This window comes from Cricetulus griseus, assembly GCF_003668045.3.
Source record: "Cricetulus griseus strain 17A/GY chromosome 1 unlocalized genomic scaffold, alternate assembly CriGri-PICRH-1.0 chr1_0, whole genome shotgun sequence".
Lineage (NCBI taxonomy): Eukaryota > Metazoa > Chordata > Mammalia > Rodentia > Cricetidae > Cricetulus > Cricetulus griseus.
Genome location: NW_023276806.1, coordinates 4,684,522 through 4,707,189, shown reverse-complemented (window position 1 = coordinate 4,707,189; position 22,668 = coordinate 4,684,522). Strand labels below are relative to the sequence as shown.

The 22,668-nt window shown below is 40.4% G+C and overlaps 1 protein-coding gene across 1 annotated transcript in view; it reads left to right on the top strand.

The window, feature by feature from the left end:
- Positions 1–22,668, top strand: part of Erich3 (glutamate rich 3) — a 118,919-nt gene that overhangs the window by 88,239 nt on the left and 8,012 nt on the right. Inside the window, exons 15-17 of the mRNA XM_035450651.1 lie at positions 2,439–2,672; positions 10,031–10,447; positions 22,403–22,525. Coding sequence (XP_035306542.1) covers positions 2,439–2,672; positions 10,031–10,447; positions 22,403–22,525 — 774 coding nt within the window. The remainder of the gene's footprint in view (positions 1–2,438; positions 2,673–10,030; positions 10,448–22,402; positions 22,526–22,668) is intronic.

Below are 22,668 nucleotides of genomic sequence, written 5' to 3'. Positions count from 1 at the left end.
CTATCTGGGTATAGGACACATGACTGGCTGATATACCAAACCTCGTATTTCACTACTATTTATTACTATGGATAGAATCACTATAATACACTCATGTTCAGTCAGGCTGCTGCTTATCTTGTGACTAGCAGAAAATATCTACAAAATAATAAATGTGTGGGGTTGGAGAGATGGTCCCTTGGGTAAGAGAACTTGCTCTGCAAGCAAAAGAACCTGAGTTCAACCTCCCAAAACCCATGTAAAAATCTGGGAATAGTCATATGCACTTGTAACCTCAGCACTTTGGGAGGGTGGAGCCAGGAGGATCCCTAGAGATTTGTTTGTTGCCAGCGTTTAGGTTCAGGTTCAGTGAGCCACCCTGCCTCAAAGGAATAAGATGGAGAGAATGAAGGGTTTATGATGGAGTGTGATAGGTTGAGATACCTGATGTCTACATGCAAGAACAGGATACACACACACACACACACACACACACACACACACACACACACACACACTCACACATACACACACACTCTCTCACACACTCACACATACACACACTCTCACACACTCACACATACACACACACTCACACACACACACACACACACACAAACACACTCACACATACACACACACTCACACACACACACAAACACACTCACAGTCATACACACTCACACATACACACACTCACACACTCACACACACATACTCACACACAGACACACACTCACACACACAACTCACACACTCCCTCACACACTCACACACACACAACTCACACACTCTCTTACACACTCACACTCACTCACACACTCTCACACACTCACACCCACACACTCACACACACTCATACACACACACACTCACAATCACACACTCACAACTCACACACTCACACACTCACACACATACTCACACACAGACACACACACATACTCACAACTCACACACTCTCTCACATACTCACTCACACACTCTCACACACTCACACACACTCACACACACTCACACACTCACACACATACTCACAGACACACACACATACTCACAACTCACACACTCTCTCACACACTCACTCACTCACACACTCTCTCACACTCACACATACACACACTCACACACACACACACACACACACACACACACTCACACAAATAAAAGTAAAATCATACCAAAAATCGCCCTGCAAATTGCTCAGTCATATTTGAATACAAATCGCTTTATTTTCTGTTTATTTACTGTTTGTGTGTTGAGATATAAACTAAATTCCTTACGCTTTCATTTCCTCTATGACTTCTGTTTTACAGACACATCCCTTAGGTGTGCAAAATCCCATGTTTTCTCTGTGTGCCTGCTTTGCTTAATTTATACCTCACTTTTGTTCTCATAGCACAAACATGTTCTATGCATAGGGCACTCATTTCAAAATTAACTTTCTTTGATTTGCTTAGGGTGGGCAGTTCTCAAGGCCATTAGCTAGGAGGCTCCACCACGGAAAATCTGGGGTATCTTCTAATAACTAAAACACATTAAAATTGGGAAATCTTTATTTTCTTGTATCTTTCAGATTGAAGATAATTGTTTACTTGCTTAATTGGTTCTGCATGACAGACTCTTGCTGTCTGTCTGTGGCAGGCTGTCACTTTGAGATTCTTAGTTTTGGGTGGGGAATAAAGAGCAAACAATTAAATATGAAAGGTGAAAAATGATAATCACGAGAGACAGCTGGAGTTTATATGATGTGACAATTTGCTTTTTCTGGTACAAATTTCCTCTCTCCCTGTAGGGGATGAAGTAAATTTGAGACTGGGACAGCGATGTTCCATTTTTGTAGAGTTTTTTATCTGAAGATGTAATTGTTTTGTGCCTTGTATGAATGAGCACTCTACATGGTTCCTATTCTGGCCTAGCTACAAAATTATCTTTAAATCTTTTCTCAGTGTCGATTAGGTTCTCAACATGCTATTCACATACTATCACTCAGGTCCTTTGGATGTGATTAATTGAATTTTCCTGCTTCACTATTCATTACATTGATATCCAAATATTTTGATCAATCTTCATATGAAATATGACCTCACTAGGTCTCCAGATTAACTTCCATTATTGTAATCCTGTCTTCTTCATTTTCAATTGACTTCTAATTTATTCTTTGATATAAAGTTTCCATCTTGGCTACTGTGGGTAGTAGTGTCCCTTTGTAAATGAGCCTCTGTTATCTTCCAACCTTGCCATTTAGGGTTTCATTTCTTTTTGTGCTGCTGTGTATAGCTGAATGCAGTCTTTCATCATTTACTATTAGTCCTCCCTGTTCCATAATTGTGTGCAAAAGCAGCAAAGAAAGACCCAGAAAAGAGTGGACAATGGAGCCAGAGTTCTCATTAGAGTGAAATGGGTGGAGCACCCATGGTTCTGTTTTCATTGTTACAGTGTGGAGTTTCTTCTTTCAGACTATGAAGAAGATTTTGAAGTAGATGAGGAAAGTCAAGATGAGAGAGCTGAAGATGAGGATCAGGTTGAAGATCAGATGTGTGGAACATCCAAGTCACCCACTGAAGGAGAAAGAGATAATTCAAGCCCAAAAAAGGAGATTGAAATCTCTTCAGAGAAGGCACTAGATGTCTGTGGCAGTGAGAGCCGAGAGGATGATGTGTGCTTGGACAGTGACGAGGAGGATAAACAAGGCAGGTTGCAGAAGTCTGTCACAGTGTGCTTGAAACTTGACTTTATGTAGTGTTAATAAGACAGAAATGCATAATTGCCTAACCCAAGAGTCCCAGCCAGCCACCCTATTTCTTAGTCTGTTTGCTTTCAAATTAGGTTTGTGGTGATCTGTGTTTTGTCTAGAAAGTTTTTACATCCTTATATCTCAAACTATTTCACCCCATACACTTATACGCAGGGGGAGAAAGAGAGAGAGAGAGAGAGTAGAGAGAGAGAGGAGAGACAGCCAAGGTAAAGAGTGAACAAAACACAATTAGAAAAAAGCAGAATGAAGATGACCCCATACATTTGCAAACAACATTGACATTCATATTCATTACAGTGCTCAAACATTTAAGTATTTAATATGTTGAGATGGATATTTTCTATAGATTTTTACATTTTAAGTTTCTTACACTAAATGTGTGTAAAATGGAATGTCTTGTCTTTGAATATATGTATGGAGTTAGTTTATAGTGCTTTACGACTCAAAGCCAAATAATATATTAGAAAATGGTGTTATCTTACAGAAAAAAGTTTCATCCTGGTCAGTATTTTTAAAGAAATTATCCAAGTGACTTGTCTGTAAATATATTTAAAGTATGTTTGGCTATAAGTATAAGCAATTCAGAACACAGATGACTTGGGTTTTCATGTCTGTTGTAATAGTGTGAAATTATTAGGCTATGGTTGTCCTCACAAAGATTCTATGAACTCCTTGGCTATCTAGTTGACTGAGCTTTGGACTTTCTGGAGGCCACAATTTTTCTGGATTTTCCTAATATAATAAGTATTTTTCCTCTTTTCTTTTTTTAAAATTTAAATTAGAAACAAGCTTGTTTTACATGTCAACCCCATATAACCTCCTAGCCTCCCCCCCTGCCCTAGCCTCCTCCCCTGCCCCCACCGACTGGCTCCCTATCCCATCCCCTTTCTGCTCCCTAGGGAGGCTACCTTAAATGCCCTTCTCTGATAATGAGATTGATAACTACCTTATATGCCATCCTAGAGCCTTCATCCAGTAGTTGATGGAAGGAGAAGCAGACACCCACAACTAAACACTGAGCTGAACTCTGGAGTCCGGTTGCAAAGAGGGAGGAGTGATGAGCAAAGGGGTTCAGACCAGGCTGGAGAAACCCACAGAAACAGCTGATACAAATAAGTTTTTGTGCTCACCAAGAGAAGGGTCTTGTATCTTCCTTGCAGGGAGAGCTTTGATCATGTGAGCCATGATTACTGAATAACTGAAAGGGATGGAGATTTTGATGCTGGCTGCTGCCTGCCTGTCCCTGACTGGGAAGGCATCCAGTACCTGGCAGTGCTGAGGCACACGTGGTGACTCCTGCATATTAAGACTCCACTGTGTGCTGAGTCTACACTAAATATGTTGGGTTAATTACCCCATTCACTTTAAACAACCTTAAAAGCTAGTATTTTCCCCTCTTTTACCCACATTTTACAATACGCAAACTTGCAAATAGTGAACTTAAATGATTCCAAAGTCACATAGCTGGAAAGATCTGCAATTCAGTTGCAATTATAACCAAACTTTAAAATCTGTACTTTGAAGAAAAGGTAAAACTTCAAAGTCAGAACATATCCATCTACTTACAATTAAAACAACCTTTTGACCCAGTGAAAATAATTTGTTTCCTGGAGTTTTTATGGCTCAGAGGGTTTTTGAATTCTTTTGCTGTCTCTGTTTTCTTGTTCAGCCTGTTTTGTTTTTACAAAGGGGAATTAAAAGCAAGAGTTTCTGAATACCCCTAGATTTTCCTTTCTATAAATGTTGCTTTCCATCCCTAGGCCTTGCAAGGTCTCACTCTGAGCCCTTAAACTCTATCCCATAGAAGGCCAGTTGTCAGGCATTCCCCATGTATTAAATTTTGTCTCTCAAATCACACAAAGTAATAGCACACAAAACTATGCTAAGAAAGCCAGGATAGTGTGTTGTTTTGCTATTTCTTGCAAAGACAGTATCAGAAGAGGTTTTGTAAATATTTTAAATGGCCTATTGAAGTCATGCCTTCTAAGTCCTTTGTCTACTCCCGTGGTCCCCGATTAATGTTCATGATTAATGTTCTTAGAATATTGACTGAAGAAGTCACAGAGAACTTCATAGAGGCAGCATATTTAATATTTTAAATAGTTATGGGATGAGCACTATCACAACAGTCACTTCACAAATGCTGGAAAGTTTCTGAGACAGACCTGAACTGGCAGGCTATTTTCTCTTGTCATTTCAATAATGGAATTATCAAAGTGTTCTCTCAAGGGCCCCTTCAGTCCTGGGTGGGCACGTATATTGCCACATGGCAAATACTCTGAGATACACTCATCTCACTGCTTGTCTGCATGGCTTCCCAGAGGCCATTTGGGAGGCCTTTCTGACCCTTTATTTTAATCAAATTCCTTTGTGTTACTCAAAAATATGCCTCTTTGTATGTGACATGTCAGAGTTAGCGATTTCATCTGGCTAATACATAGCATTTATTAAAGATGACAATGTCATGCTGTGGATTTCATGGAAAATACAGCATTTCACCTACAAAAGTGTAAGAGGCATAGCTTGGGCACTGAATCCCAGACACCTGTTCATCCCTTTTATTGACATGATTAAGAATCTTGCTGTTAGTATTTGGATGTGTTTCATTTGAACCTGCCTGCACCTGTTCCCAGGGGCAAACGATTGCCCAGGCCATCACTCTCATAACAAGTCAGCCCTTCTAAACTGCCAGCTAACAATTGCACTGCACACTTTGATGAATACACTCCACAGTGGCCCATGAGTGACGGAGGAGAGCCAACTCAGAGACGACCCTGCCCTAGGACTGATGTGTGCAGCTTTCTGCCATTTAAAAGGAATGACGGCTGCTGCTCCCTGCATCTGGGCTTGCAACCCCAGACACTAATTTACCAGCAGAAAATGTTTTGTCAAGGATGAATGCTGTAAGTCTGGTGGGGAAAACACTGTGACCAGGAACGCACCTTTCATGGGCAGTTTGGGTAATAATGCCTCAGGAAGGAGGTAAAGGCTAAGTAGTTCCTCATGAAGAGAAGAGAGAGGCAGCAAAAACAGACTAGAGACCAAGAGACAGACAGCGCTGTTTCTGAGACTACTCAAAGAACCAGACTCGAAGCATTTATCTGTCTTATAATAGTTCATTTGTGTATTTTTCAGTCTGATAAAGTAGATGTCATACACTTAAAAATCTCAGAGTCACAAAATATTCAATTAGCTTCATATTAAGATTCTTACCATTTGGGGGTTTTATTTATTTACTTAAATATTTTTGGGGATTTCATATATGTACACAGTGTATTTCGGTCCTATTGGTTTGACTCTGCGTGGACTTGAAGAGAAGCACATGACAAGGTTTCCCCTTCTGTGCTGACATTGTGTTTGTCATGCTGTGAGCACTGCAGCGAAATGTGCCCACATATTGGATAGGGGAGAGCCAGGAAGACATTAGACACAATGTATAGACAGACTTTATGTGTTAGTTTTGCAAGGCTAGTCATTATTTGCTTATTTTCATTTTGTTTTATGTGTATGAGTGTTTGCCTGCATGCATGCAAGCACATGGTATACCTGTTTGGTGCCTGTGGAGGCCCTCAAAAGGCTTTGGGTGCTTTGTAACTGGAGTTATAGATAGCTGTAAACTGGTCAGTGGGTGCTGAGAACAAAACCCAAGACCTCTGCAAGCACAGTGAGTACTTTTTAACTGCTGAGCCATTTCTCCAGCCTGTCAGTCAGTCATTTCTTAATACCACGGGTTCCTTAACCCATGGTTGACTGCTGAGGTGGGGAGTGGCAAATTCAAGAAAGGGGAATAAATCCACCATCACTTACTTCCCATACGATATTTCCAAGTGAGTTCTTTCTCTTTGGTTTTGTCTTTCTGGTGTGTGTTCTCACTGTGGCTGAAGCTGGTCTTGGGCTTGAGATCCTGCTCTCTCTGTCTCCCACATGCTGGGAACAGAAGCACGCTTGCCACCACATCAGGCTTCTTTATACGTCTGAGCGCACAGAGTATAGGTAGCGATGATGTCACTGAGTAAACTTCTGAAGAAGATGGATGGACCAGGTCACCATACAAATGCATACGGATTTAGGCAGCACTGTGAGACGTGATTTTTTCCTGGTCTCACTACTGAATTCACTATACAGCTTAGCAAGTTCAGACAGACACAGTAAAGGTGGTTGTATCTGGGGCCTTTCTTCCTGTCATAGCTGTGTGTCAGTAGGTATGTTCTTATAAGATAATGTATGTATTGAACTCCCTGGTGAATTGACATATTTCACTGAGTGATAATTACCTATTGGAGGTCATATACCTGATCTTAGAGCAAACGATGATCTCATATATTAGTTTAGTTTGTATTTCTACATCTTAAAACATCTATTCATTCTAGAAGAGTGGTGCTCAACGTGTGGGTTGTGAATCCCACAGGGATAGCATATCAGGCATCTCGAATACCTGATATTTACGTTATGACTGACTCATAACATTAGCAAAGTTACGGTTACGAAGTAGGAAAGAGATAGTTTCGTGGTTGGGGAACTGAAATACAGGGTAGCAGCATCAAGAAGGTTGGGTGCCACTGTTCTAGAATGTTCACTGAGTGCCAGTTACTTGTCTTTAGACATTGTATGTGAAGTATCCACCCTAGCCCTGGTACCTAGTGTGAGATAGAAATAGTTCACAAACTCATGAGTATAAGCAGGGATATGAATATGAACTCATGTGCCCTGGCCAAAACTGAAGAAAATAAGAGAGTCATTTGTTAAGTGAAGATTATTTTTAAACTTAGTAATAAGAAAGATACCACTGGTAATATAGTTGGGAAGAGTTGTGGTCCCATGGGCTAGATGAAATGTTTAATCAAAATCAACCACTTTAAGTTGTGTAATAAAACCAAGATATCTTTAGATTCTAGGTTAAACAACAACAACAAAGAAACAGAACAAGGTAAAAACCAGGACTCCAAGGAGCTAGCAAATTTTAAAGTACACTTCATGCTGAAGAGTATGGGAAGGATTAAAAGACAAGCTCGCCCTTGTCACTGGCTTAAGGAAGAGCAGGTCCTGATGGTCAGAGGATTTCAGCCACACTTTCTGAGAGCTCTTGATGGCAACTGCTAGGAAAATGAGCACAGTTATCTATCTGTTCTGTAAACTGTGGGGAAAACACACTTGACTTTGGCAGAGCCTTGGACACTGACACTGAGTATAGATCTTTTCCTGGCCAAGCAGATCAGCAACAGGGTCTCTTACAGCGGGAGGGGGCTTTGTGTAACAAATGGAATCAGGCAAGACACTGTTGCTTTACTACTGTTCCTCCAATAGCCTCTGTATTCTAATGACAAATAATTTCAAATATGTCTCAAGAGTTGCTTTATTTGGAAGTATTTATACAAATTTTGCCTTGTTTCTAAGAGAAGATGTACAGTTTATCATGGAAATCCTACTGCATGGGCCTGGAGCTTTTTCCCTAAGCCCTCACCTGCCCTGTGGTTTGTATGGAAATGGAGCAAGAACTGAGAGTAAACTGTACCAGGAGATGAGGGAGAGATTTGAGAATGGAAACGAGTTTGTATTAGTCAGGTGCTCTTGCAGAAGTCACCTGGTGCTTACCGAGGCATTCTGATGACAGGAACAGCACTTCAGAGAGGTCGCTGCTTAAAGGAACCTCTCCTAGCTGGTGTCTTGGTGCTTTGAGTCTCACTTAAGTCTTCTTGGAAGTGTTGGCTTATCTATGTGGCCATACTTAGACTGCTAAGATGTGTCACAGAGAGCTGACAGAGCTGGAGGGACAGCAGGGGGATGAAGGAAAGGCTGGTATGTTTATTTAGTTTTCATCTTTAGCTCTACTTTAGCTGGCACAGTCAAATGTGTAGCTATCATAGAGTATCAAAAAAAAAAAAGTCAGCTAGGTGCATGTGAACCACAGAGGAAAGAAACTCGGCAAACTAGGAAGCACAGGAGGCTCTCACTTGCTATTATATTTTATCCTAATGTTTGGTCCCTGATACCCCCCTAAAGAAAAAGTATTTTCTATAAAATAAGTTTGAGTTCAGAGCAATTGTTTTAAAAAGCAAACAAGAACTTGGGTTTCTCTCGTCTGAAGCAATATAATCAGGGACTTTTACATTGTGCCTCTTCCTTACACAGATTCAACATGTAGGTTCATTCTTGGGAGTTTGCTCAAGCCTTTAGGGTTCACGTGCAAGCCATTTTTGACAACTCTATGTTTCTAGTATACATCTGTGGCTCCATCTGGGAGTGTGTCTGGGGCCTCTATTTTTGCTCTGTGGTCTGCCTCATAGTTTCTCCACCCTGTCTTCTTCCAGGGATTGCCTTAGATTATTGGAATTACTTCACCCTTGGGCATAAAATGCCTGGAGAAACCAGGTAGTTTATATCCCCTTAATGTGGCCCATAGCCAATATCTTACTGGTTCAAAGTGAGAAAACCCAGCTCTCTCTTAATTTCACTGTATCCTCATAAGACAACTCCCAGCTGAGTTAAGCTGATAACTGAAACAGGGCATTGACTGACTGACTCCCTTTCTTGCCCGGCTTCCTAACTCCCTTATGAGTTTCTCCTGGAGCTGGTACTCAATATACCTTCTTTTCAGACAGCTTCCTTTTACTATCTTGTTTATAGGGACTCCAAAAAAGGTTTCATCTACATACTCATATTCCCTAAAACCATTTACTAATGTCCACCTACTTTGTAAGCGCAAAGCTGGTATCCAGGTATCTACCACAGTGTTCTAAGGTGGTAGATTTTACAGCAGATAAAGATAATTGACATTACCACTATAGTTAAACAGGAGAAGTAAATATGTGTTCTTATACAAACAAATAAGTATTTGAAATTTCTAATAACAAAGATATTCGTAGCCTTTCTAGAAGTTCTCAAAGAAAATCCAAACCTGAAGCTGGTTTTCCATTAATGTGATCTTTTAGAAACTTTCCTAGTTGATAAGCTGGGTTGGGGGCACACCCATGTAATATCAGCATCGGGAGGTAGTCGCTGGAACAGCTGGAGTGTGAAGGCAGTGTGGACTTCATGGTGAAACACTGCCTCAAAATAACAAGACACAATAAAACCACAGCAAAATAAAAGTAAAACCCAACCAAACCAAAGCACTTTGGTAGCTTATAGATAAGTTTCTCTTTATCATGGTAATAATATAGAATCTGCTGAGAAAGTGAACAATTTTCCTGAAGGTATATTTGTTAAAGATTTATATGTTTCTTCCCAACATAGTTCCCTATCAACTGATAAATTTAGGGTATATCAAAGGTGTTATCACTTTTCTTTTTGCAGATATTAAGACCGTTTCATCGATCTCATCTAGAAGTCATCCTTACTCTAGTGAGAGTGAAGAGGATTTTACGGATGCGTGTGTAGAAGCCCACTCTGGGAACAGTGCTGTGGGAAGTTCCAGAAGCTCCTCCTCTCAGGACCTACAGGAAAATGACACCTGTGGAAAACTCCACATTCCTGTCGAAGAGTCCTTGGAAACTGAGATTGAAGAGCAAGAAATCACAAAAGTCGATGTGGACAACGGATCTCAGTTGACAGAGGTTAGTTGTACCCATGTTGCTGAGGAAGAACCAAGTGAGGGAACCCAAGAGTTTGCAGAGAGTGAACCCAAGATATCTTGGCAGTCTGCTTCTCCAGCGGCAAAGGCAGGAGGCACCATTATGGTGGAGGAAAGAGAAGAAGGGGTGAAAGAAGAGGGTAAGTATGGCCAGTGAGGCGGCATGCTCACCTACCTGTGCATGGAAGCTGATTTGGTCACTGCGACTGCCAGAGCTGGGGAGTCAGACGATGATTCTGGAAGAATTCTATATTTCCCTTTCTCCTTGTCACAAAATTTCACGTGTATTTTCAGCTTGCTGTTTTCCTTCTATTGCATTTTAAAAATGACTTGATCATTCTAACATAGCCTGTTTCCTATTTTCTGTAAATTCCTTCCTTATGGTAATTCTATCTGAAAAAAAATCAAATAAAACACGATACATGTGTGAAGTCAAAGACATGTCTGGCTTTTTAGAGGTCGATTCTAACGCTGCTGTTTGTTCTGAGTCACGGGCACATTTGTATATGTGTAGCTCACGTGGATGCTGCTTAGCCTGTCTTATGCATGATTGTATGTTGGATGTGAACTCACTGTATCATAACCACTGCCATCACTTCTCTATCTGGGAAGCAGCTATTTCTTAAGAAGGTTGTGTTGCCAAGAACTGTACAGCCAAGAGGCAGCCATAGAATTGGGTCAGGTGGAATGGCCCCAGAGTTTAAAGAGACTTCTGTTGTCGTTGTCTCCCAGTCACTTAAATTAGATTTAGATAAAAATATTAAAATCCCCTAAGATGTTTCAGTCTTCTCTCTGAATTATTGACACTGAACTCTTTCATGATCTCTGGGTTTCCAGAGTATGTGGGCAGGTTCTGTTTGATGAGAGAAGTTTAGGGTGTGGGACAATGTGAACCCAGGATCACAGACACATGGAAGATCAGAGGCTTTTGTCATCTTGGAGAAGACCAGGAATGGACAGAGCTGAGTCTGTGGTGAGTACATTGTGTGACAGCTGCTGGTCACAGAGCACCCTGCACTCTGCCAGGCTAACAGGTCCCCACCATGCTCTCTTATCTGTTGCTAGATTTTCCTGTTCCCCGGGTCCTGCCCACCCTTGAGCCCCAAATAAACACATGGACACTATATTGGTTATAGAACTGTTGGCCAAATGGCTAGGGCTTTTTATTGGCTAGCTCTGTGTTAATTATTAACCCATTTCTGTTAATCTATGTATTTCCACGTGGTCTTGGCTTACTGGAGAATAACTGGAGCTGCTACTCCTTTGAGGTCTACATGGTGACTGATTTGGCTGGCTCTCCCTGCCTACCTTTCCCAGAATTCTCCTCATCTCATAGTCCCACCTATCTTCATGCCTCAATGGCCAAACAGTGTTTTATTCACCAAACCAATATGAGAAACATATACAGAGAAGAACATCCCCGACTACTTACCAGCCTCCCTGACAGTGTAGCAAGCATTCTGTTGGGTTTCAATTTGAATTAATTTCATATTTTAATATTATGAAATTCAACTATGTTTTAAAAACTTTGAGTGTTTTTAGTTGCTATATGATTTGCATCTCCAAATGCTATTATTAAACTAGTCAGGCCTACCTCCAGGAGTAGAGGCTACCTGTCTGTTGAGCTGTTAATGTAACTTTGTGGTATGTCATGGTAGTATAATCAAGTCAAATGTGTGATGGAACTCCTCCCAGAAAGTGTTGGAAGGCTTCACAACTGGGCTGATGTCACTAATTATGTCTAAAATTAGAGAAGGGATGTGATGATGCGGAGTTTCAAAGTAGGACAAGTGCCAGGTGGCTAAGGCCACTTTCATAAAATTGCCTAAACATGAGCCGAGCAAGGACGACCCGGGTGGCCATGCTGATGTGGAAGGAGAAAAGATGACAATGTCTGAACCTGGATAAAGAATCACAGGGAACTAAGGTGTGCTGAGAGTCGGAGACATAGTTTAATTTGGGGAGAACACTAATTGGTCAGCCCTGAAGACATATACAAGTAATACTATATGCACTGAGCAGGCTGTATTTATATATTTAGTTTACATGTATTATATGTGTATATTACATATGTATAATGTACACACACATATGCACACACACACACACACACACACACACACACACACACATACACACTCGCAACAACACTTGAAGAAAAAGAGTCCATAACTTTGATTGAAAGCAGCCGGGTGTTGGTGGCACATGCCTTTAATCCCAGCACTCGGGAGGCAGAGGCAGAGGATCTCTGTGAGTTCAAGACAAGCCTGGTCTACAGAGCTAGTTCCAGGATAAGCTCCAAAGCCACAGAGAAACCCTGTCTCGAAAAACCAACCAACCAACCAACCAAACAAACAAACAAAAAACTTTGATGGAAAGCAAGGGAAGTACAAAGGAGGCGTTGGAGAGAGAAAAGGCAAGGGGGAAGTGACGTCATTATGTTATATTGTCAAAATTTATTAAGAAAGAAAACAAGATTTCTTGAAGAATGTACTTGATAGGGATTTTAAGGCTGGGTACAAGTTGGAAGGTAGGGACACAAGACAAAGTGGTGGTCTAAGCAGGCATATGACCGTCAAATGAACCCTCAAAAATAGTTAGTGCAAGCTAAAAATGGATTTTGCATTTTCAAGTGGACCACAAAACTAGAGGAACTTATTTATTTAGGTCGTTACTGAAAGGGGTTTCAATCCTGGCCCTTGAGTTATACCACAAAGAGTATGACATTTCAAAAGGATTGCCTTATATGAATTAAAATTCTCATTAAAACATTCTTAAAACACTTTGATAAAAATAATTAGAATCTTTGACCTTGGATTTAGTCATTATAGTCTGGCAGAGTATAACAGATTAAGCAAATTTGCACAGTTCAGCAGTTACTAATGAAGAACGCTGACTTGTGGAGCAGTCCTTGCCCAGCACATGTGGGCTCTGTATTTGAGTTCCAGAAGTGGAAAAACAAACAGATTTTGTAGGATATGTATTCTTGGGAAATCCAGAGCCACCCTAGAAACTGATCCCACTCTGTGACCCATAATACAGTTATATATTGTAAATATCAGCAAGTTCATAGGGACACTGCATTTCTTAGGATGAGTAGAAGGCCATCTCATACTTAGAGATTTGTAACATCAATAAAATGTACACTTCTATCAAGTTATTGTGTATATAAACAACACATATATATATATATATATATATGCATATGTATCTTTTATGCTGCTGTGTGTGTATATACACACACATGCATAAATAATACATTTTCCTTTCAAGGACAGCATACATATTTCATATATATATGCATATATATATATATATAAATACAGCATGCAGGAACACAATATATTTAATAAGTATTTTGTCTAACTTTAATATTACGGCTATAACAAAGTATAACAGACTTAATGCCCTAGATAACACACTTTCTATAAAGCATTTCTTAAGATGAAGTCTTCAGCCATATCTTAAGATGAAGGTAGAGGCCTTATAGAGCTAAAATCAAGATGTCTGGAGGCCTTTGTTGTTTCTGGAAGCTTAGATGAGAACCAGTGTCTTAGCTTTCCCAGTTTGCCTTGTGTTCACTTGCACGCCTCCCTTACCAGCCTCATTTAAAATCCTGCTGTACCGTTTCTAAGTCTGTCTTCTCTTTCCTCAGACTTCTGCTCCCCACTCATGTCCCTTCAAACTCTTGCCCTCCTGCCCCTGTCTAAAACGCACGTGGGTGCTCACACAGACTCCTCATACCAAGGCTCTTTATCACTTGTGCAAAGGTGTGTTTGCCGCAAGGTGATACTTACAGGTTTGGAGGACAAAGATATGGCCTTTTAAGCAGGGGACACTGTTCAGTGTTCTAAACATTTCAAACAAATTAAGAATGCATGAATCACTTGACACGGGCAATAAGAAGCAATCAAAAGTAGAACTTACAGAAAATAAATTATTCATCCTGTAATATCATGTATTGAAATAAATGACAGAAAAGGAAAGGTATTTGAACTATATGAAGCAAAGCATAGATTTCTACCTCTATTTATATAAGTAATTTTTTGGAAAGTAGGGTTTCCATAACATTGATTGTAATATGCTGATGAATAAAATAACAGAGATGTTGATGAACATATCAGTATATTTTTGTCCCTCATATTTTAGGAATGATAAGTTATTTGTGTATTTTCTCAAATGCTTTGGGAAACATTTCACTATATACTTCTACATTTCACAGACATTTTATAATCTTTTTGTTAATGCAGGTTTGACAGTAGAAGGCAAGGGATGAGACTTATGTTAGTTAAGCTTTAACACATGAGCTAAGTTTAATTGTTGATGTTTATATTTATTAATATATATGTATCTATAAATACGTATGGAACAACATCTACAAATTAGAGAAAGGAAGTTTAAAAATTGCTCATACATTTATTACATGAAAAACCATTTTCATTGTTTGGTGTTGGGTCGCTCTTTTTAATTTTAAAACTGACATTTTACAGTTAGTTGTCATATTTTATAAATTTATAAAGCTTTTGTAAGGCATGATCTGCCTTATGTTTCACTGAAAACACTCCTGCGTGGCTTCATCCTTAATGTCCATTATGCCATTCTGAGTTGAGCATCCTTTTTTACGTATTTTCCATTCTGGGTTTTCTTCAGAAGTTAATAATTTCACTACAGCTGGATATTTGATATATTTTTTATCCACACTATGTTTAGCAGTACTTTAGTAGTTGATTGCCTAATTTATTTCAAATTCACAAATATCTCCTCAAGATAGGTTACAAAATGTATAATTTATGCATCAAAAGTTGCAGATATTTTTGTGGGCCTTGACGACTTTCTTCCCACTCACAAACAACTGGCTCACAACTTTAAGTATTGCAAGGAAAAGGACAGAGTGCTAGTAACAACTTAAACTATCCACTTCCTGTCTTCCTCAGATGTGTGGCTGTGGCTAACAAAACACTCATGGTTCTAGACAGTTTATAGACATATATTTGCAGATTGTGAGCATAAAATAGTAGAAGAGTAGTGTTTTCTTTTAGTTACAATTTAAAAATCATATAGAAGAAATTTGTGTGTGTGATGCTGCCATTGAACCAGGGCTTTGAGCCTGCTAGCCAAGTCTCCAGCAGTGACCTATATCTGCAGCTTCATTCTGTATTTTTATGTGTAAATGAAAAGTAGTTGACTTGCATAATTAAAACTAAGTAAAAGTGTAACTAAAGTAAAATGTGATTTGTTGATATGTCCATGGGATAAAATGTCTGCATGAGAGCATACACGAATGTGGACTTTTACAGTCTTCTGTTCCAGTAGATTCCTTCTGCCACAAGTGCCCTCACCATATGCTGTGCAAACACTGTCCTTCATGCAAACATAACCAAGTCCTGACCACGAGAAGTTTGTGATCAGGGAGGAAATACATTTAACAAATGGATAATAAGCATGGCAGGTTACCTGGTGTGAGAATGAGGAGGCAGAATGATTGTTTGGGGGGTGCCTTCCGAGGGCTGGCTTCTCGGCTGATGGCACATTTGAGCAGAGATGAGAGGAAAGGACAGAGGTCAGTCACTCTTGTCATTGCAGGAGATCTGAGGGACAGGACAGCTAGCAGCCCCCGGTCCTGAGATGGGGAGAAGCTGCAAACAGAGTTTGGAAAGGAGGCTGATGTAATGGGGTATGTAGGGCAGAAGGATGACAAGGAGGGGGGGTAGGGTTAGACAGAGGAGATGAGAGAGAGAGTGGGGAGACGGAGACTTAGAGACCATTGAGAAGCACTTATTCTGCCATGGATGACATGATCTGGAGCTTGAGAAAGACGCTTTTTGCTGCTTTAGGGAAGATAGAGTCTGTCCTTGAACAGCTGTGGCCTTCAGCTTATAATTAATTCTGGGTTTTGTGGGCCATGCTTCAATGTCACAAGTAACACCAGAACAACTTCACTGTGGACTCAGATGAGGTTAGCTGTGAGTCTGTCATGGTGAGTTGTGAAGAAGGTAATTGATCATCTGTAAAATGATCAAGGCACAAAGGTGCTCTCCAAGGTGAACGTGGGCTCGGAATGAACTTGAATATTCCTTACTCTGTTTCCACGGATGTTTATGGTTTAGAATTGGCGTCATGTTCCTTGGCCGTGGAGCGGCTCAGTATGCTCAGCATGATTAAGATGGGGACAGTTCATTTTATTTCAGCTCTAGAAAGAAGAAGGGATGAACTGGCTGTCCTTGAGGAAACAGGTGGAGAATGTAAAAGAGGCAATGGCCTGACAGCTAATACTCTTGCATTGTGAGATCCAAAATTGTGGAAGAGAGAAGCAATCATGAGGATTAAAGTCAGCGTGGGACAGACACTCTGACACTTAATGTTTGGTGTCTTCACAGTGTTTTTAGTAGGCACCCTCAATTTGCACTTCCCTAATTCCTTCTTAGACCCTGTTGGCTACAAAATACTCGCTTCCTCACAAAAGAAAACAAACCAAATCCCCCCAACCCCATAATGCACCGTTAAGTGGACACCCTCGAGTGAATCTCTGATCACTTCTTGTTTCTCTGCAGGTTTTTCTTTTTACCTCAGCTGCGTAAGAATGAATGCAGAAAACTTTATTTTTCAAAAGTAGACTCGGTGGCCTGGATTTGTGTTTACCTGCCAAAATTACAACCCCTATTGTACCATCATTCTGAATATTTTATTTTTTTCTTAGAATCTAGTTTTATGATAAGGAGTCTATGGAAAATCTAACTCACTCATTTAAACCATAGGGACAGACTGTGCCTCAAAATGATCAAAATTGCTTTTATTTTTAAGTATTCATGACTCAGCCATCCATTTGCACCCTGTTTGTGTTCTACCCAGGAGGAGAACCTGAGTTTTGACATCTCATGGTCTGGTTTATTTCTACCAGTGTTTGCTTTTTGCAGTGTACCCCCAGTTTCTTTGCTGGCCTTGTGGCTGGTGCTATGACCTAAGACACCAGGACCATAAGACTGCATTCAAAAAGGAGGCTGATGAGAAACCCTGAAAACACCAGTGCAATTAGTGATATGAGCTTTGTGTTTCCCTCCCTCTGTTCTGTTTGAAATACCATCCAGGATCACTCTTGGAAAGTTAGAATTTTCCTCTTGTGTCATGGGCATGTTCACTATCCAGATGTCACCCTACCGCAGAATTTGTTACATGAGAGCACGGGAGAGAAAGACACAGGGACTCCCTGAAGTTGATTTCCTATGAGAGAGAGGGGAGGGAATTCAAGAGAAATTTAAGGACTGATGCTCCAAGAACAGAAACTCTCAGTGGTGTTAAAGCTGGAAGAAAACCAGAACACGGCCACAATGGCCACAGGAGAGCAGGAGTCTTAGCAAGACTGGGCCCTCTGGATCAGGACAATGTCAGTACACAGGGTGACTTCTCTGCCAGGAGGCTCTGCAGAGCCTTGTCTTGTCTTCATTTCCATGTAGCTCTTGGGGTCCACGATTTGGAATTTATAACTACGTAGCTTAACACATCTGAGGAGGAGGCAGTTATGCAGTTCCTGGGAGAAGTTAAGGGCACTCAAGAAGCTCCCACACTCTTTTAGATGAAAACACACAAGTAACACTGGTTTTTGTATAAATAAAACTGACATTCTCTCCCAATAGATAATGACATAAAAGGCATCAATATGATTTAGAAAGTTGGCTCACTGGGTACTCTTGTGCCCTTTCCCTGGGAGCACAGAGTACAGGTTTTGAAGTCCACATTCTATGGTAAAGGTGCAACAAAGCCAGGAATCATTTGCATAGTATAATATGCTCTCGTAATAAATGAGTATCTTAAAGGAAGTTCTCAAATAGTTCTTGCATCAAAGAAAAATTTCATTCCTTAATTATTGATTATGTTTTTAGAACAAGAAAATGCTACTTTAAGGATGATAAATTTCAAGCTATAGCCTCATATAATGATTCTACTCAAGCTATCGTGAAAAATGTCTAAGTAACACCTAACAAAAATGCAAAATCTATAACATTACTTCCAGAAGTCTGTGAGGAGGGAAAGTATAGCATGTCTTGACTGAATAAAAATCTGAGATAAGTAAGAAATCACTCGAAGGAAGTAAAAAATTAAGTAAAAGGAGGTGGAAAACTCTCCAGATTAGTCTCAGTTTAACATAATGTGCCTCCAAACCATGGAGATGATAATTTGGAATTCCAAAAAAAATTGGGAGCTAGTACCAAATAATTAGAAATTATTTAGAGTATTAGTAACAACAGTGATCCAGTAATCTCTCTGGCAAAGGAAACTGGGGAAAGCTTTGCCTTTTATGTTAAACAGAGTCGATACTTTTAACAAGGAAACAGTTCTAAAAAAAAGTTCTAGAAAATCAATAGGAAAAACCCAGCCACCGTGCAGCAGGAAATTCACAATTCATTAACAATGCCTATAACTCCATATCCATTAGCTACATAAATTAGACACTAGCCACATACGTTTTTGTTCAGCATGTGTGTGTGTGTGTGTGTGTGTGTGTGTGTGTGTGTGTGTGTATGTGGTGTGTGTGGTGTGTATGTGGTGTGTGTGTGTGGTGTGTGTGTGTGTGTGTGTGTGTGTGTGTGTATGTGTGTGTGTGGTGTGTGTGTGTGTGTGTGTGTATGTGGTGTGTGTGTGTGTGTGTGTGTGTGTGTGTGTGTGTATGTGGTGTGTGTGTGGTGTGTATGTGGTGTGTGTGTGGTGTGTATGTGGTGTGTGTGTGGTGTGTATGTGTGTGTGTGTGTGTGTATGTGTGTGTGTGTGGTGTGTATGTGGTGTGTGTGTGTGGTGTGTATGTGGTGTGTGTGTGTGTGGTGTGTGGTGTGTGTGTGTGTGTGTATGTGGTGTGTGTGGTGTGTGTGTGGTGTGTGTGAGTGTGTGTATGTGGTGTGTGGTGTGTGTGTGTGTGTGTGTGTGTATGTGGTGTGTGTGTGTGGTGTGTGTGTGTGTGTGTGTGTGTGTGTGTGTGGTTTGTGTGTGTGTGGTGTGTATGTGGTGTGTGTGTGTGTGTGGTGTGTGTGAGTGTGTGTATGTGGTGTGTGTGTGTATGTATGTGGTGTGTGTGTATGTGTGTGGTGTGTGAGTGTGTGTGTGTGGTGTGTGTGAGTGTGTGTATGTGGTGTGTGTGTGTATGTATGTATGTGGTGTGTGTATGTATGTGGTGTGTGTGTGTGTGTGTGTGTGTGTGTGTGTGTATGTATGTGGTGTGTGTGTATGTGTGTGGTGTGTGAGTGTGTGTGTGTGGTGTGTGTGTGTATGTATGTGGTGTGTGTGTATGTATGTGGTGTGTGTGTGTGTGTGTGTGGTGTGTGTGTGTGTGTGTGTGTGTATGTATGTGGTATGTGTGTGTGCATGTGTGTTGATCAATCCTTTAACAGGAGTTGCCTATCAGATATCCCACATATCAGATATTTACGATATGATTCATAACAATAGCAAAATTACAGTTATGAAGTAGCAAGGAAAATAATTTTGTGGGTGGGGGTCACCACAACCGGAGGAACTGTATGAAAGGTCACAGCGTCAGGAAGGTTGAGAACCACTGCTCTGTAGTCACTGAAAGACCGTTTTTTACATGTTGAGTGGAGAAACAGAATACGTTGTCAAATTGACAGAGCGAGGCGTGAGAGTCTCTCCAGAGTAAAATCAAAGTGAGTGAAGTCTCTCAGGAACCCAGCAAATTGTAAGTTAACAGTTCAGAGTCAGAATTATTTCTTTTTCTACAATTTTTAGCTTTCAATAACAACTTCATGCCATTTTTATGCTTAGGGAAACATGGTATGTATTACTGGAAATATTTGTTTTAATAATAGAAATAATAATATTATAATACAAAGTTATTGTAGTATTTCAAACACTATTATGAGGTTCTCTACAGTTTTGGGGTGGAAAAGATGGTTTTCTAAGAAATTCCCTGTAAGAAACCACCCATTTGTTGTGCGTCCTGGGAGAACTGTGCCCAGCCACTCCCAACTCCATAGCTACTTCCTCCAGACGAGGCTAGCAGATTGACCAGGCTATAGCCCTGACTCAGTGAGACAGCTTCACCATTGATTTGGTGAGTCGTAATGGTCAGATTAATGCATGGCTGCTTAGACTAGGGTCTTGTTCAGTGACTGCTATCTAACTATTGTTTGTTATTTATTATAGTAAGCCATCTTTCCTTAAAACTTTTTTATCAACATCCACTGCAATGGCTTAATTATGATATCCGAATTCATATACAACACACACTTTTTTTTCTGGTTCACCCATAGCACTCCCTTCCTCTCCGCTCCCCTCTTCCTCACACACCCATAATTCCGGAATCTGTGTCACGCCTCTCCCATAACCCTATCTTTTCAGCCTTTCTCATTGCTTGAGACCTCTTCCTTTGACCCCAAGCCACCATCCACTTTCCTTTCTGCACACACATGTGAGTTTACATTAGATCCCACATATGAGAGAAAGAACATGTAGTCTTTATCTGCTGGCATTTGCTTAGTTTGGTAAAGGCCTCATTTCCTTGCAGCTTTTGGCACTTAGGACAAACCCAGATGTCTGCTGGTACTACTGAGTCAGTCTCCATCCCTGGCCCAACATCCTGGGAATCACCATTGCTCAGTCAACCAATCTGGTTTATTCAAATCTCCAAGCCATTGCTTATGTGTACACACATTATGATAATACACAGTAGACAAAACAATACGTGAATTCCATGTCCTCCATCCATAAATGTTCTAAACTGACTGAGTAACACATCCAACTCTAACAGAGTTATCATGAGGTGGTGTCATCTCCAAACTGTAGAGTGGTAAATAAATGTTTCTGTTTGCACCTTGCATAAATTAAGAAACCTAATGTTCAAACAAAATGCTAAACAATATATCTGAGCTATATGATACTCCACTTTTTGTTTCCATGTTTGTATTAATATTTATAATTTTCCCCACTGAGATTCACCTGTATTTATCACAGTATTTCTTCCCAAACCCTAGTTACCTCTCAGAAACTTATTTTAAACTAGTCAAGAATTAGAGATGGCATTCTAGTTGTTTTTCTCAAAGTGTAGTTCTTGGATTAGCCTGTATTATGATGTCAGAAGGTGAGGAAGAGGAAAGGGGAAGAGGCATGGAAGCAGAGAGGGGGAGACAGGAGACTGATACCACTGTGTTTTCACTACTGAAGGCAGATCTCAGCCTCACGTTATTGATGGAGTGTCTGTTGACTACAGGACGATGAGTTTTTGTAGCATTATGAAGTTAGTCACAGGCCATCAGGTGACCAGCAGTGAGGGAGACAGAGTTGTCAGACACTAAAGATGAACACAATTGACTTTACAGTTTACATCAGCTTGGACTTCAGTGATAAAAAGTTAAATTGCTTATTATCATCCCCACCATGCAGTAGTAGTTATTGCTATTAAGTACAGGTGCTCTATATATATTACATCATTTAATCCTGACACATTGGACTCCCTATCTCTTTTGACAGTAGGTAAACCAAGGAAACAGCATGGGAGATAGGACTTGAACCCAGACCTCTGTGCCTCCGAGGTCCATGGCAGTAGTCAGCATTATACAATGGGAATTTGTTTGAGAATGTGTGCTGTCAAACTGATAGGAATTCTGTGGCAGCTTCTGTCCATATAGGGTGAACACTGAGGTCAAATCATTAAATCTACTAATGGATGAAACATTCAGGGTGAGTCACCGTGAGTAGGTTTAGTCATTTAAAAGAGCAGTAATGACTGGTGTCACGAATGAACACACAGTTCTTGAAAGCAAAAGGCAACTCAGCTGCTTCTCTGCCATCCATCGCATGTGCACTTGGCAACTGTCATCGCTTCTGGCTGTTGTCTTATTTTAATGTTGTCTTATTTTATTTAATCTTTGCATGAGTCTCCTCACTTCATGATTGACTATGGTGTGCTGTGTTTTCCTTTCAAAAATCATAGCTTGGAAACTGTCTAATCTTCATGTATTTTTAGAAGCAAGTCACATTTTCATGTGAATTTGTCTAAATTAAATTCACCCCACTTACTCGAACGATGTGAAATACTAATGTCCCCATGGCCTGTCTTATGCTTTTTGATATTTTATATGCTCTCCAATCAGTTGGACAGATAACAGATGAAGCCCAACCACCTGGCCACTACTGCTCCAACACTGCAGCTGGACCTAGCACCACCGAGGATGAGGTGACACCCAAGAGGAAACGGGAGGTCAATGTGGCTGGAGGTAAGGGCCTGTCCTTACTTTGTAAAGACAGGAAGTGAAGTCTTCTACAAATGCTTCCCCATCTCTGTCTTTCATCTTCAAGTCCTTGTCTGGTCTTTTTGGCCATTTATATTTACGATTCTTGTGTAATGGATATGATGGCA